The 17,412-nt window shown below is 42.8% G+C and overlaps 1 protein-coding gene across 1 annotated transcript in view; it reads left to right on the top strand.

Annotated features, from left to right (window-relative positions):
* TTC7A (tetratricopeptide repeat domain 7A) overlaps positions 1 to 17,412 on the top strand; it is a 367,921-nt gene that overhangs the window by 178,891 nt on the left and 171,618 nt on the right. The window contains exons 13-15 of the mRNA XM_044289765.1: positions 5,909 to 6,026; positions 13,329 to 13,386; positions 14,580 to 14,652. Coding sequence (XP_044145700.1) covers positions 5,909 to 6,026; positions 13,329 to 13,386; positions 14,580 to 14,652 — 249 coding nt within the window. The remainder of the gene's footprint in view (positions 1 to 5,908; positions 6,027 to 13,328; positions 13,387 to 14,579; positions 14,653 to 17,412) is intronic.

Genomic DNA, 17,412 nt, shown 5'->3' with positions numbered 1-17,412 from the left:
TTGATTTATGGCAAAAACATGAAACAAGGCAATTGTATTGGGCTGAAACATTACAGCAATATGGGTGAATTGAGTCCACTTTATATTCACTTTAATCATAGTGTTGCCTCCATTTTCTTTCTCTCTCACTTTCTCGCTCTGTGTGTGTGTGTGTATGTGTGATATATATATATATATATATAAAATTTATTATTAGTAGTAATCAATTCTGTCATACGCTAGTGGGTGTGGTTCCATTCTGTTCACCGACCGGTTTGGCTTTGGGGTAAACCTAATAGTGTTATCCTGGCTGCTCCCTCTCATTCAGCCTTTAACCCCTATACAGGGTTCTGGACTTCGCTGCAGGGAACCACCAGACCACTACCTCCTGGAGTGGTCCCAGTTTGGTTGACAGCTGACCCATGAGGATCAGAGACACCTGTGCAAGGCACCTAAGGAACAGGCAAAACACATATAAACATGCCGAGGTCAGGGCAGACCAGTTTGTTCAAATCTGAAAAACTGGTCTAAGGTCAGGGCTGGCAGCAGAGGATCACAATGGTAAAACATACACAGGTCAGTACACAGGCAGACCATTGAAAACAGTACACCATAGCAAGGAACTTAACAGGCTTTAAACCTAGTTGCTCTGGCAAGGAAATGAGTTCATCGGCACAGTGTTATAGCAGAAGCTGATTAGCAATTAGAAACAGCCAAACAGCAGCACACAGGGCAAGGGGAGTAGGAGAGTAGTAGTGAAGGCAACAATGGAAGTTGTAGTTGTTCAATGAGTAATGTTCCTAGTAGAAGGAGCGTAGTAGCTTCTAAGCTCCCCCTAGTGGTGGCTGCGGGCATTCAGCATTTTATCATTTGTATCTATGGCTATGCAGGGGATTTTGAGTTGTGCATCTGGAAAACATTGCCCCATTCTCAATTAGCACAGACTTTTGGAACTAAAAAAAAATTCTGATAAATGGTGATTTATCTGACTGATACAATACTTCAATGTGACCATGGGACCCGGGGAGCCAAGGTAATTGCATCTAGTACTTAGAGCAGTTAATATGGTACATCGACTGCTACAGCTAAATCACGTTAATGTTTAATGTTCAATTTATTAACGTATACCGTTAATGGGCTTGGTAAATTAAGTGAAACATTTGGAAGCAAAGGTTTTTGTCCCAAGTTGAACATTCGAGGGTCTGGGAAAATCTAAGGCTTACACCTTAATACAGTCTTGTATAATTCAACAATCATTTATATATTTCAGTGGGGAGCTGGTTATAACTTTATTAAGCTGGCAGGTTGGACTTCTCTACAATCTCAGATTCCCTCTCTATGAGTTACATTTCGCGAATGAAAAACATAAACCATTAGACATCTTCCTATCGCAGCTCAGGAGGCGTGTCCATGCTCTCCCTATCACAGCTCAGGGGGCGTGTCCATGCTCTCCCTATCACAGCTCAGGGGGCGTGTCCATGCTCTCCCTATTACAGCTCAGGAGGCGATTAAAGGATGAAACTGAGCATGTGTGGCCATCTCAGCGAGTTGGACAATGAAATAAAAATAAAAAACATCAGGTGGCGCTATACAGATACATTTTATTGACTTAGTTATTAATTTACATGTAATTACTAAAGTATTCAGATCCAGGTGCTGGTTTGAAAACTGTAGAATATTTTTCATGGGAGAACCCCTTTTAAGGTAGAGCCAAATACTGCCACTAAACAATGTACGGCCCTGTACTTGGTAGGTATACAGTGAAGGAATAACTCACTATATGGCAGCCTAACTGCTAAAGATCTTTCCACATTGAATTAATTATATAAATTAATATATTTTATAACGTATAAGGTTTCTGTACTACGTGTCATCATTTGATATTGTGGCATGTGGAGTCATTGATGGTCAGGTGAACAACCCAGGACGTCTAAGTGACCCCTGTGTATAGTACTATAATAGCAGTATGGGCGTCTTGTAACCTCATAAGGTGTATAGATGACTTCTGTTTCTTGGCTAGTAAAGTCGGACAGCTGCGTTTGCTATGACAGCTATTACCCAAACTTACTTGTGCTGCCCAGAGCTAAGTATTCCCATACCACACATGCTCTACATTCATATGAAGTAATAGACTCATGTTAAAGGGCTTCTGTCAGCAGATTTGTACCTATGACACTGGCTGACCTGTTACATGTGCGCTTGGCAGCTGAAGGCATCTGTCTTGGTCCCATCTTCATATGTGTCCACATTGCTGAGAAAAATTAATTTTTAATGTATGCAAATGAGCCTCTAGGAGCAATGGGGGTGTTGCCGTTACACCTATGGGCTCAGCTCTCTCTGCAAATGCTGCGCCCTCTGCACTTTGATTGAAAAGTCAGGGCCAGACATGATCACGTTTACACTGCCTGGCCGTGTCAAAGTGCAGAGGACATGGCAGTTACGGAGAGAGCAGAGCCTCTAGGTCAGTGGCGACACTCAGAGCCCTCTCTGTGGGCACCCGTACCCTGGAAAAAGTATATGGTGAACCAATATGCCTTAGACTTTTCCTGCCATTCATCAGCGCAGGCGCACTATGAACAGCACAGGCAGCGCATTGAATGTAGGCAGGTTACCATAGCTAAATGATACAGTACATGGAAGATATACTATATTAGACTGTCGCATTCAGGTTAAATTGCTGTGTTGGCACTTTGCGATAAATAAGTGCTCTAGGTGTAACAGCAACGCCCCCGTTGCTCCTAGAGGCTCATTTGCATATATTAAAACATAATTTTTCTCAGCAATGCGGACACATATGAACATGGGACCAACACAGATGCCTGCAGCTGCCAAGTGCACATGTAAGGCTACTTTCACACTCGCGTTTCTGGGTCCGGTTGTGAGATCCGTTTCAGGGCTCTCACAAGCGGTCCCAAATGGATCAGTTTAGCCCCAATGCATTCTCAATAGATAAGGATCCGCTCAAAATGCATCAGCTTGCTGCTGCTTGCAGCGTTTTGATGTCCGTCTGACGAAACTGAGCCAAACAGATCCGTCCTGACTTACAATATAGGTCAATAGGGACGGATCTGTTTTCACTGACACAATATGGTGCAATTGAAAACGGATCCGCCTCCCATGTTCATGGTAATGCAAACTGATCCGTTCTGAACGGATACAAGCGTTTGCATTATAGTTGCAGTTCCGTCTGTGCAGATACCAGACGGATCTGCACCTAACGCAGGTGTGAAAGGAGCCTAACAGGTCAGCCAGTGTCATAGGTACAAATCTGCTGACAGTAGAGTAGGTCATCAGTATTAAAACCCTTTTCAGGAGTCATCCCATGAAAAATATATATATAGTAATGCACACCATCATTTTGACTATATCAATGCAAAAACAGTTGCTCTTAGCTTTTTACTCACCCTTCTGCAGCTCTAGTTTCTTCCTTTCCTGTGGATGGCCGTCAGCTTGTCTCAAGTAACATTCAAGTACCTGCATCTCCCAGGAGCGTATTGCAGTCAACCCTTGTTAACCCCTTCCTCCTCTGCATAGAAAATAGTCGCTCACAGTTACAGCCATTCCACTAATAAATAGAAAAATGGTATTCCGCTGTCTAGAGAGAGATACAACTAGAGACTAGTTAATGAAAAGTGCCAGAGAGAAGAGGATGGAGAGAGTTCAGAATCGACCAGAAGAGTAAACAGCACAAGAAAGGGAAATGTAATGTACAGAAAAACCTAACAATATTTCTATTGCATGTATATTGCAGTAATACTTTATTTACATTGCCCTATTGATTGCATATCAATGCTTGTCATGTGATAACCCCCTTTAAAGTAATATATATATATATATATATATATATATATATATATATATATATATATCTATATCTATATATCTATATATAAACCATTTTTTTTTACAGCACAGAAACCTGACATTTTAACAGGGGTGTGTAGACTTTTTAGATCCACTGTATATATATATAAACCATTTTTTATAACCTGCTCATCTAAACATGACTTTTGTGATGTAGATAGTGATTGGTATTAAAAAGTATTTCCATCCATCCAACAGAATTCTCAAAATTATAAGTGAGGGGGAGCTGAGCCAATACAAAGGGGATGTGCTACACCATAATTATTTTATAAGCAGCATAGGGTGTAATAGTATAGCACTGAAGGCAATGCAAATCTTTCTATACACGTACCTTACAATTTCTGGTTAGAGTCACACAAAGCAGCGCGCCTAGTTCAGAATAATAAATGTAATTGTGTTCATGTGATGTCGGCTTCCTGCATCATGTGAAAAAGCTCATTAATAGACACGACTGTTACATAAACAGCCATTGCGCACGTACATTCAGTGTCTTTTTATGTGCTTGTTTGGAAAATGATCATTGATTACAAGGAATTGAAATGCATGTTTGCCAACAACCTAGCGCATCGCTGGGCCCAGCCAGCAGGTGCACGTACCCTGTGTTCAGGCCTGTGATCACCATTTTCAATTGTAAATTGCTCCTCTTCCCCATGAACCTGTGCCCCATGGTGTCCCAGATATTTTTAGGTTCTAGAAATTACACTTCACTATACACAATTCCCACTTGGGTCCATCCCTGCTGACCATTCCTGGGTCTGACTGGCTGATCACAGTACTCCTCAGTAGGTCCAGGTTCCAACACAGTAGTGGGCTGAAAAGATCAGGCAGATGACAACCCAATTTGAGGTTGATTTGCAGCTAATTACTTTGCTGTTCAGGACAGTTTTTATGGAATTTAATCAGACTTTTTAAGGTGGCCACACACCTTCTATAACTGTTGGCTGAAGGCCCATTCAGCCAACAGCTGTTCCTCCAAGTTTGCCGAGAATGCATGTGTTCTCAATGTGGAGAGTGGAGTAAGCCACTGCCAGACACTTTTGGCCTATTATAACTTGTGAATTCAAAAAAAATTCAACATGTCAGAGGAGAGTTCGCACACCCCCCGTACTCATAAGATACTGTAATCAACAGGTTTGGCTGACCTTTCTCTTGTGTCACTAGGAAATCCACTGATAACCCAGGCAGAATGCCTTGTAGGGTCTATCCCAGCCCAATGTAATGATACTTTTCACTTAATGATCCATTGCTTCATTCTGCAAATGAGCATTTAAGTGCACCAAGGGCAGGCCCAAGCCACTTTGTGCTCCTGTGCTTTTCCTGTTTCCTCTGCCAGCCCGTCCCTCTTCTTGACTGACAAGTCCAGGTTCCCTTATCGTCATCTCACCTCAACCTGTCAAGCAAGAAGTGCAAGGCAGGAAAGCAGGAGGTGTAATCAGATGTGGAGACCAATGGCCAGGCCATTTAGATTAAAGCAAAATAAAGTCTCTTCTTTACTCAATAAATGATGGGTGTCACAGTGCAAACAGAAGTAGTGGGCACAGCTCTAGAGTATTTCACCTGAGCAGGCTTTTCCCAACGTGTTTGTAGGAGGTGGCTATTATAATAGTGGTCCTCCCTGAGTCTCTCCATCTCTATTAAATCCATGCAATCTTCTCAAATAACCAAAGCGTGCAATCATTCTCAGTATCTCTCTGCTGTTTCCAACTGCTGGGTGCAGTCCTAGATGGGATGGCCAATATAACCCAAACCATGGGTAGTAAAGTCTAAAGCAGTAGGCGTGCGTTACCTTTACTGACTTAGTCCATTCACATCTTTTAAATGGTCCTCAACCTTTTTTCCCAGTAATGTTACTTTTCTGGCTGCTTTCACTCACAGGAATGGTGTCTTCTTGGAGAAGGATTCTCTCTTGGATTACTTTCCAGCAGCAACCCCAATACAGTGCTGCAAGGAAACAGTGCCAACCACCAAGCAGCAGTGCTGTATATATTTCTATATAAATTGACACACACTGTAAGATTTTCTTTCATCTATGGCTGTGCTCAAGTTTTGATGTATTGTCTTGCAGTTGGATGAAGGAGAAAAATTTGCAAAACAAGTAACAGAGATGGGAGAAGAAGCTGGAGAATCACTCGCTAAAGGATATCTTGCTTTGGGACTAGTGTACAGCTTCCAGGCTACTGATGGTAAGACTTCTTTTCAGTAGCTTTTATGTACAGTGATTGGGAGTAATTTATGAAATTAAATGTGCCAGAATTCAACTTGTCCCAAAAATCTGGTTCTTATGCCTTTCACCACATTTATTAGGTGTTTTAGAGAGTTTTTGTGGCTCACTAAACAAGGGGGCATGGTTTAGCATAAATTGGGATGGCTTAGCGGGAAGGGGATTGGCTTAAAATGTGACAGACTGCATCAAAATGTGCTAAATATTTGCTCAAAGCAAGCTAAAAAAATGTGTGCTGTAAAGGTAGGAAAAATTGACACCAAACAATTATAATTTACCCCGGTCTTGTCGGTGCTCCATTCTCGCCGCCAACCCGCTATCCAGGGTGGGCACAGGTGTCATGTCATTCACCTAGTTTCTGCAAAGCTGCCAGACTCCTGGGTGCAAGGCCTCTTCCTGTGTGTGTGTATTAGAGAGACTTTTTCCTGCAGTACTGTAAGGGTTCATTCCGTTTCTGATCATTTGCTTGACTAATGGGCTAATCAACTCTCATATATAACTATACAGTTATTAGTTACTTCACTGCTTGCCTAAGCAATTAGGTCTTGATACTGGTCTAGATAGTGCTAGATGTGATTGTTGTCTGCCTGTGAACTCACCTCTGCCTGTTTACTGGATTCTGACCCTCTGTTGCCTGAACTGACCCATGGCTGTTCACCATACTGACTCTGCCCTGACCTTTGGACTGGTTCATGGATTCGCACGTACTCTGTCAGCCTGACCTCTGTCTGTTTTCTATGTTTATTACCTATTCCCTGGGTGCCACGCATCGGTGTCTCTGAGCCCTGAAGGTCAACAGGCAACTACACGGGGACTATTCCAAGAGGTAGCGGCCTGGTGGCTCTCGTAAAGTGAAAGTCAGGTCCCTGTATAGGGGTTATAAAGAGTAAAAAACAGAGGACTGCTAGGATAATGTCCTCAGCACTAGTCCAAAGTCAAACTGATTGGTTGGCACAATGGATCCACATCTCTTTTGTAGATATAATTAAAGGGAACCTGTCACCTCCTGAATGCATGTAAACCCGCCAGCAGTACCTCAGGGTAGTCCGCAGTGTGATACTAATCATACTAATCAGTCCGATGCTGCATAAGGTCAGAAAACGATCTTTTATCCAACGTCCGCGCTAATTTGCATGTCAGCTTGAAGTAAAGGGGGCAGCGGCCTCCTTGCTTCAAGACAAGGTAACCACGCCTTCTGCAAGGAGTGAGAGCCCGCAATTCGGCTTCGCTTTCCCAAGTCTCGCGCATGTGCGTTGCTCTCTGTTTTACTGCGCGATCCCATGTCAGGATAAAAAGTATGATTAGTATTACCCTGAGGTACTGCTGGCGGGTTTACATGCATTTAGGAGGTGACAGGTTACCTTTAAATAAAATCATTTTGCTAAATGGATTTTATACTGTTTGTTACCCCTTCGACCTTGTGGATAGGTGGTAATAAATAGTTAAATATAATGGAAAAACCTCTTTAAACAAAACAGAGTGTAGCCATAGGATCAAATTCTACCATTAATCAGAGCTGATGAGCCCACACAAGAAATAAGGGATTTTGCCTGAAAACTCTTAATGAAGGGTCTGGGACAATACAACAAATACCAGCTACCTAAAATAGGAGGGAGGGTGGGTGCACATCTTCTAAAACTGGGTGAACTGAGACAGCCACCTAATTTATATACAAAAGCAGGTTACATGGGTTCCAGAAGAAACCAATCATCTGCTGTTGCTGGGGACATAAAAGTCTTCTTCCCCAGCAACAAATACTGACCAATCTGTCACCTTCCTCAGTCGTCCGCAGAAACGACAAGAACATTTTCTGCCAAAACTATCCTGAGAAGGGATTAGTAAATTGTCTGATTAGCTACAGTTCTCCACTTGTGAGGGGCTGTCCCCATGGTTTAAGAAGCACCCACCTGCCTGTTGATTGACCAGGCCATACATCTCGTCCAGCCCTGACAATCTCGCCACTGCTCTGAGTAAAGGAGAGGCTCTGGTTCTGCTGCCAGAGCAGCCACTGCGCATGCGCCACTACACTTCCAGATAGCGCTGTGTTAACAGTCGCTACTTCCGGAGCGGAAGCAGAGCCTCTGCACTTGATTCGTTACTTTAAGATCTGGCACAGGTGCGAGATTGTTAGAGCCTGGCGACATGTCCGACTCTGTCAATCAACAGGCAGGTGTGCGTTTCTTCACCTGTGCGGACAGCCCCTCCCAAATTTAAGAACTTGCTAATGAGACAAATCAATCTGTTAGAATTGATTCTCTCATCCCTATTCCCAAGTGTGTAATTTTGTGTTTTTCCCTTCTTAAAGGGGTTATCAAGGATTGTAATATTGGTAGCCTATGTTCAGGATAGGCCATCAATACCAGTTCGGAGGGGTCCGATACCCCACACTTTCTTTGATCAGCTGTTTCAGGGTAGACCTGCTGCCAGAACTAAACAAGTCCCCATCCACTGCAAAACAGATGATCAGCGGGAGTGTGAAATGTTGATCAGGTATTGTTGACCTGTCCTGGGACATTAACTGTAAAAACCTGGAGGACCCCTCTAAGGTCTAGGAACCAGGCAGTCTTACCACAGTGAACATATAACAACACCGGTTGTTGAATTTTTCCCATTTTTATTACAGCGACTGTGTTTGTTCTAAAACAGTGGCTGTATGTTGTATTCAATGGAGATGTGTAGTAATTAAACCTCTGGGAGTCGGTGGGTCGATGGAGACAATTATACTATTTTCCACTCCCAGGTTGACTAGGACCACAGCTAAGCAGTTTATGAGGCATAAATATATCTCACTTTTAATTGCCTTTTTATCTTCCCGTTCCCTCTTATAAAGTATTCTAACATAATAATGTACTATTTATTTCTGGCATGCTGAGGTTTTATTGTGATAATCATCTAATGCATTTAATAAGATCCACTTACAAACTTATATTATTATTCTTTGGGGCCCTATTGGGCAGAGGATGTGTAAGGACACAGAGTCTAGAGCAGTGTTCTCCAACCTGTTGCTCTCTCCGCTTGCTGGAAGTTTTGCAGCTACAAAACCACGAATCACACCTCACAGTGGGGTGGGCCCCTTTAATGGAGACAATTTTATGGACGCAACAAGACATTTATCAGACATTCATGGCATTTATTTTCCCCACAGATATATTTGATGGTAAAAACCCTGTTGGCCTCATACAGTCTTCTTCTCTATGGTTCCCGTAGAGGTGCTTGCATCTTGTTATGTCACCAATTTTACACAGGCGTATAGAGTTTATTCTTCTGGAGTGTGTACCAGTCCAATTGTTGAACATTGATATGCACCAACATATATTCCATTGGCTACATATGTGTCATGGACGTACCGAGACATATAGACGTCCCGGCGACAGTGAGTGGCAGGAGGTCTGTGAGACTGGCAACACGTGGTTTGATCTGACAGGTTTTCTTTGTGGATCAATAGGTGTCTGTGTTGTTTCTGAAAATGGCCACACCCCTTGCCTCCCAGGTGTTGCTTCTGTGGTCATTTAACCTTCCTTATTTATAGTTGCTTCTCCCACTATGCTGTGTGGTTTATAGCTTCTGTGCCTGTGAATTGTATGTGGTTGGATCTCGGCTGAGTTCCTGGTACTTCCATAGCCTCTTTGAAGTTAAGTCTTTCCTTTTCCTTTTGTATTTTGTTTGGGTTCTGTGTGTTGCATTTCCCTATTCATTGTAATAAGGCCTGAAATAGACTACTGTTCGTCCTTCCTTTTGGAGGAACAGGTAGTCTCGCCCCTGCCATTAGTACCAGGGTCCTATAAGGCTACATAGGACTCTAGGTATTCCTGCGTATGAACTCACCTACCTTTGGGGTCTGTTCATACTGGTAGTCAGTCAGGAGTTTGGTTAGGGTTTTCACTAGGTGTCCATTTTCCTTCCCTACTTCTCAGGCCTGATTCCCTGATTTTCCTCCAATGCTCGGTGTGGTTTTTCCCTCCCACACCGAAGCATCACAGTATGGCATCCTATCGAGCCTATAAAGCAGCATACGACGGTTGCATGCCATGATATTAAAGTGTAACTGTTATTGTTTTTTATTCTTGTAATGTATAGGAGCAGTGATACTGACCATTTTTGTAGTATAATGGAATTTGTAATAGAAATATACGATTTCAGTAATTAAAGTATATTACAAAATGGTCAGCATCACTGCCCCTATACATTGAAAAAAGAAAAAAAAGAATGACAGTAACACTTTAAGAATCCCTTAAAGGGGTTCTCCAGTCCTGTAATCATTCAGTACGCCAAAACTGCATATTTGGGGCCTATATACCTGTTTTCCTTCCCCTGTTCTGTGCATCAGTCAGTTGTTAATCAGGCATAGCAAGACCTGTAGACCAGGGATGCTCAACCTGCGGTCCTCCAGCTGTTGTAAAACTACAACTCCCACCATGCCCTGCTGTAGGCTGATAGCTGTAGGCTGTTCAGGCATGCTGGGAGATGTAGTTTTGCAGCAGCTGGAGGGCCGCAGGTTGAGCATTACCGAGCAAAGTGTGCTAGGGTTTGATTAGCAAACCAAGCAGGAACCTGAGGAAAAGTTCTTTGTGTAAACATCCAGGCCAGGAACAGGGGAAGGAAAGCACTAACATGAAAAACTGGTATTTGCTAAAGAAATATGCAGTGTTTGGGGTACCAGACCTAGGCAGATGAAAATATCATTATGGGGCCCGAAGAACCTCTTTGAAGACATTACCTCTTTAAAGCTTTACATCCCTTAAAGTCTATACTGAGAGGGCACCATGAAAAGCAAATGTAGTGTCACCTCCTGCAGTACCTGAAGCACCTTTGTGTTAACACGTGTGGCTTTGTCTGGTTACTTCTGTGTGGTCTTCAACAAAGCACCCAACATCCATAGGTAAAGAATGAATGTAACTCAGCTTTTTCTCAACCCTTCTGGATGCTGGGTGCCTTTTTGGTTATCGTTCTTGTCTGACTTGGATGTTACCATGCATTGAGGATTACATTTCTGATAATTCAATGTGGTTACACCAAGGTAAGAGAAATTCCCGGTGAGACAACTATTAGCCATAAATACCAGTAAAACCAGGCACTTAAATATGGATTAAGCGAGAGGACTATTTAATAAGGGATTGACTCCCACGATAGCAGTAAATATAACAAAAAATATATCGATACAATATAGAAATATATTATTACAATAAAATCACATAAATTAAACAACGTATTGATAGCAGCAATGTCTCAACCAAGAAGAGGATCTCAGAGCATGTAGCAAACATACGTAAAGGCTATGAGAATCATACTGTCTCGAAACATTTTAAGTTATGCCACAATAAAGACCCAACAGGTCTTAGCTACATAGCTCTGACAACTGTGACACCAGAGTGGAGAGGTGGTGATCATATAAAAAAGATGTCAAGAATGGAATCTAAGTTTATATTTGACTTCGGTTCTCTAGTTCCAAATGGGTTAAATGCAGATTGGGAACTTTTTGGTTTCCTGTAACCCCTTGACTTCTGCCCCCCCCCCCCTTTACTAATAAGCCTTGTTCTTATGTCGAGTATGGTATTTTAGGGCATAAATATTTATCAGTAAAGTGACGCCGATGTGGACGAATAAGGATATTTTATGCCATAGAGATTGCTGGGTTTTATTATGTAATTCGTTTTTTAACCGCTTTTTAAATTCATTTTAAAATAAATTTTACATTGAATGTTATTTGATTTGTATTTAAGCAGCAATAGCGCAAAAAACGCAATTTCTAAAAAAAACGCATAAGAAAAAAACGCATAGAAACCACATAAGGACTATACTGGGAAATCCGGATTTTCCATGTCTCCCTGGAATGATGAGATTCCTGTCCGGACTTTGATTCTTACCATGATCTCATATAAAAGGATATGGGGAAACACTTCAAGGTTACCATTGAGGAATGGGTCATCCAAGTAACCCCGAAACGCGTATGGTCAATACCAAGCATCCTCAAACTCCGGCCCTCTGGCTGTTGTAAAACTACAACTCCCACAATGCCATGCTGTAGGCTGATACCTGTAGGCTGTTCAGGCATGCTGGGAGTTGTAATTTTGCAACAGCTGGAGGGCCGGAGTTTGAGGATGCCTGGTCTATACCTTGTACCGGCATGCTGGGACAGTAGTTCCCCCTCCCAAACGGCTGTGATTGAGACCGACGAACACCGGAGGAATTCCTGCTTAAGCAGCTCCAATAACAGAGTCTCGTGAGCAGATATCCAGGTGACGTCGTGTCCACAGCGAATCTTTCAGGTTCAGATAAGGATAAGAATACACCGGCCAGGTAAAACTGACACAGTTGCATGAATAGGTGGGACGCCACCCTGATGCACTATTGCACTGTGTCCTTGTGACTGTTTACAAAGGACTGGCAACACTTACCCATGCCCCGCTGATAAAGAGCGGCATATAAGACTTATCATTCCATTGGAGTCATATGCGATTTTATGATTATTTGAAAGAATAATATCCATTTCAAACAGGAATTGCGGTTTCTCAGATTCAAAAAAAAATTGCGGTTTCTCAGATTTAAACAAGAATTGCGGTTTTTCACATTCACACAGTATAATTGTGATTCATGCTGGTTAAATTTTGGTTGAGACATTGCTGCTATCAATACGTTGTTTAATTTATGTGATTTTATTGTAATAACATATTGCTATATTGTATCGATATATTTTTGTTATATTTACTGCTATCCATATTTGAGTGCCTGGTTTTACTGGCGTTTTTCGCAATTTTCTTCTGTTTTTGGGTGGGTCACATAAACCAAGAGCACCTTAAATCCAGATTACCCAGCTGTAGTGATCCACAGACACCTTGTTTTGATATTAGCCATAAATATATTGATAAATCTCCTGTTTCATCTATTACAAAGCTGGCTGCCTGCAGTCACCACTAGGGGGAGCTCAGTGCATAGAATTATATACAGTTACTGTAATCATATGTTTGCACTGAGCTCCCCCATGAAAATGCAGCGTTTTTACATCAAGAAGAGAAAGAAGGAGTTCAGGGCAGCCCCCATAGTGTCCTGTTCACATGCCGCAATGAAGAATTGGACGTCAGACCCAGGTCTTACATTATATAACTCACAGTGCATAAACCGTGTCCGCATGTTTATACGCCACACTCCTCCAAGATAAATACTTAGCCGGTGAATTAGTGTCTCCATAACTTTTATTGCTTTTCTCAGCCTGCTGAGAATGTATTGTGTTTAGTTGATCTCAGAGAAATATTTCTTTGTGTTGTAGCCACTCAGAAAAGCACTCAGGATGATTGGAGTAAGAAAGCTCTGCAGGCGTTACAAAGGTAACATAATTATCGCATGTCCTTTGATCACACTCATTTTGTGGAGCTGAAAGTAAGCATGGAATTAAGGTCATAATATTGGACTCATTAAATTAAACCACATAATGAGACCTCTCTACAATCGGGGACTTATCTGACTTAACCAAGCACTTGAAATGAAAGTTCTCTCGCTGACATAAAACCAGACCAGACACAAAATTTACTAAATACATTTCTTTATTTCGGGGAAGATAAATCTCGACTTAATAGGCGCTATTTTTCACTCACAGTCTGTGCCGTGATAATTTATATTGTGGTAGAGAGAACTACATAACCTATAAATTGAAATATGCTGGTCCTGGTTCTCACCAAGATACCACTGCCAGTTCTCAATCCAGTGGAGGAAAAGATGTCAGCCGCTCCGCATGGGCGGGGCAAGACTTTGAGGCTTTATCTGTAATGTCTTTGTTCAAAAGAGTTAACAGTCAGCATGGTGAAGAAGACTAATAATCTGTAGTGGGTTCAGGTATCTCACAGCTAGAATAGTGAATCATCTGTCAAAATTTAATTACTGATATGATGTACAAAATTCTACGGGGCAGATGTATCATACACTGGCATCTGGCAGTTGGTGTACCTATAGTGATGTCTACACAAGCCCCTGGCTGTCAGAGAATTCAATATTCTTTCATGGCAGAAAAATGGCGTAAAAGATGATAAATGTGGCGGGGACGCATGCCCCCTCCCCATGCTCACCACGCCCTCTTTTTGGAAAAGCGGTTAAGGCGGGAGGAAAACATAACATTTTTGCATAAGTGGTGTTGGAAAAGTCACAAACATGCAGCTTACTACTCTTTCAAACCAGAATGATTGGCGTATAGTTATGATAAATCTGCCACTATGCGTTTATTAGCCTCTGTTCACACCAGCATCATGTGTTTGCTTTTACAGCATCTATTATGGACCCATTATGATCTGTTTGATCTGTTACAATTCATTTTATGAGTCCATTATGATCAGATCCCCCCCCCCCCCCCTTTGACATATAATGGGTCCATCAGGTTTCAGGATTTCTTTCTGTATATAGAACAGCGCAGCACATAAGTGTGAACTGATTACCCACAACTAACTACAATGAAAGCCTTTAGCGTTATAGCTGAGTTATGGTTACTGTTATGCACTGACAATAATTTGAGCTCGTTATCTGGTTACAGGGCGTATGAAATAGATCCAGAGGACCCCCAGATTATCTTGTATCTGTCACTTCAGCTGGCCCTTGTAAGACAGGTGAGTGCCTCTGGTATACATGATAATTGACTGCCAATGTCTTAACACTTGTAAAATATAAGAAAAAGAACTGGATCACACATCCTCAATGCTGTGCTTGTATCTAACTGCTTTTCAGCGCAATTTGTCGTATACCTACCCCTATGCTGCATACTGTACATGAGGCATTAGTATACAATTTGAGGGACCCTATTCTAAATTTTGGCGCAGCACTGTACGGCGACCACCGATGTCGCAGCACCACCCCAGCAGGCAGCAGGACCCAGCAGTCAAACAGCACACCCACTGTCTGGCAAAGCCACCCTGGCACTGGGACCCACCAACCCACCAGGACAGCACCAAAGCAACAATGGCCGCCGTGCAGTACTGCACCATGTGAACAGGCGTGGAACTCACCTTATCACATGCTCTCAGGAACTCCAACTGAGAGGTAGGAATTGATACCCTAATGCAGACTCCAGGGAGGAAAAGAGCATAGATTCACAATACATTTAAAATATAAGGAAAAGAACTGGATGGCACATCCTCAATACTATGCTTTTATCTAAATGCTTCTCAGCATAATTAACATCGCTTCTCCACGATTTTTCTCATGCGCGTCCAAAACGCATTCCAATGTTTTGCACTCGCCCGGAAAAATCGCGCATTTTCCCGCAACGCACCCGCATCTTATCCGGGCAAAAAATATGACGCCCATGTGACAGCAGCCTAAAGTGTTTCCATTTCAGAAGCTTGAGTGAATAGGACTAGGCTGCAATACCATACACAGCCCACTGGCAAAGGTGGCACCATTTATGAAAAACCAGCAGGCCCCTTTTTCTAATCCTGGATGAGTCTGGGAATCTGTCATCTAGCTTGTTTATTCATTTATTTGCATGTTGCCTGATACAAAGGATTCAGTAATATTGTCAGCCTGTTTGTTTTATGTTTAGTGATACATTTGTAGCTTTTGTGTTTAATTTTGGACCCACTATTCTTTTCTGCACATGTTTTCATGTCTTCTTTATTTTCTCTGCTGTCAACCCCCCAAAAAATAAAAATGAGTACAGTATGTAGGATTCCTGGCTAACAGAAGGGATAATTAATACTTGGATGTTTCCGCGTGGAGCAGATTGTATTTACAGTTGAATTATTGTTGTGTTTGTGAGAAGGGCATTGTCTGCATATCACTTTAAAATGTATCGAACATTTAATGGAGATCAGTCCAGTATGCGCGGGATATTGCAGTGTGATTAGAATTCCTGCTGTCCCTGCAAAGGAAACTACATTTTAAAGGGGCCGCCTAGGCTAGACAGCCCAGTTACCCTGGGTTCACACCTAAGCGTTCCTCAAACGCGCGTTTTACGCGCGTTTTTGTCGCGCGTTTTTATGCGCGTTTTTTGTAATAGTAAACGCGCGTTTGACGCGCGTTTGTGTCATTGACTGCAGTGTCCTATGGCCACAAACGCGCGTCAAAACGCCCCAAAGAAGCTCAAGTACTTGTTTGAGCGTCGGGCGTTTTACAGCGCGTTCGTACGCGCTGTAAAACGCCCAGGTGTGAACCCTTCCCATAGGGAAGCATTGGTTTTCATGTCTTAAGCGTTTTACAGCGCGTTTGAACGCACTGTAAAACGCTCAGGTGTGAACCCAGGGTAAAGGCTACTTTCACACTGGCGTTTCTGGGTCCGCTTGTGAGATCTGTTTCAAGGCTCTCACAAGCGGCCCAAAACGGATCAGTTTTGCCCCAATGCATTCTGAATGGATAAGGATCCGTTCAGAATGCATCAGTTTGTCTCCGTTCAGCCTCCATTCTGCTCTGGAGGCGGACACCAAAACGCTGCTTGCAGCGTTTTAGTGTCGCTTGGCGATGCAGAGCCAAACGGATCCGTCCTGACTTACAATGTAAGTCAAAGGGGACGGATCCATTTTCACTGGCACAATATGGTGCAATTGTAAACTGATCCGTCCCCCATTGACTTTCAATGTAAGTCAGGACGGATCCGTTTGACTTACACTTAGATTTATTTATTTTTTTACAGAGTAATGCAAGCGGATCCGTTCTGAACGGATACCAGCGTTTGCATTATAGGTGCGGATCCGTCTGTGCAGATACCAGACGGATCCGCACCTAACGCAGGTGTGAAAGTAGCCTTAGGCATGCTGAGCTACTAGAGGTAGATCTACCAGCCACAGTCCTAATAGCTAGAGCTGTACAAGTTGCATCTTCAGCTATTCCTGTGTGCACAGTGCAACACTCCAGATTTCCTTTCCATCTCTATGGCTCCCCAGCAGTGGCAACTCATCATGCCAGGATCAGTCCTCCACAACCAGATTGTCTCTAGGAGGAGCAATCTGAAAAAAGTGGAATATTATTTGCAGGATGAGACTGCAGATGGTTTGTTTGTTGTCTGTAACCATGGAGATATTTAGGTCTGCATAGGAGCTGCAGACCCTAAATACTAAGCTATTGTAATCAAGACTGAAAAGGGCTGTCAAAGTTAAAGGGGTTGTCTGGGATTGAGGACTTAGTACAAGACAGACATATACATAACATACATCCATGTCCTACCTTTTCCACATGTTTCTGAAGCCCCGTTTTCTTATAGGAAAAGTGTTGTTTTCTTAGACTCGGTGATGTACCGGGTCCCTTGCAGGAGCCCGGAAGCTTCTTCTTCCGGCTGCTCAGGGAGCCCGGTGACGTCACCGGCACTGATGGGAGGGCTTCTCCCGGCAGTGCGATTCAGCGCAGAGCAAAGGAGAGCATGAACTGCTCCGATGCTC

Source organism: Bufo gargarizans, chromosome 4 (genome assembly GCF_014858855.1).
Source record: "Bufo gargarizans isolate SCDJY-AF-19 chromosome 4, ASM1485885v1, whole genome shotgun sequence".
Lineage (NCBI taxonomy): Eukaryota > Metazoa > Chordata > Amphibia > Anura > Bufonidae > Bufo > Bufo gargarizans.
This window is presented reverse-complemented; position numbering and strand designations above follow the sequence as displayed.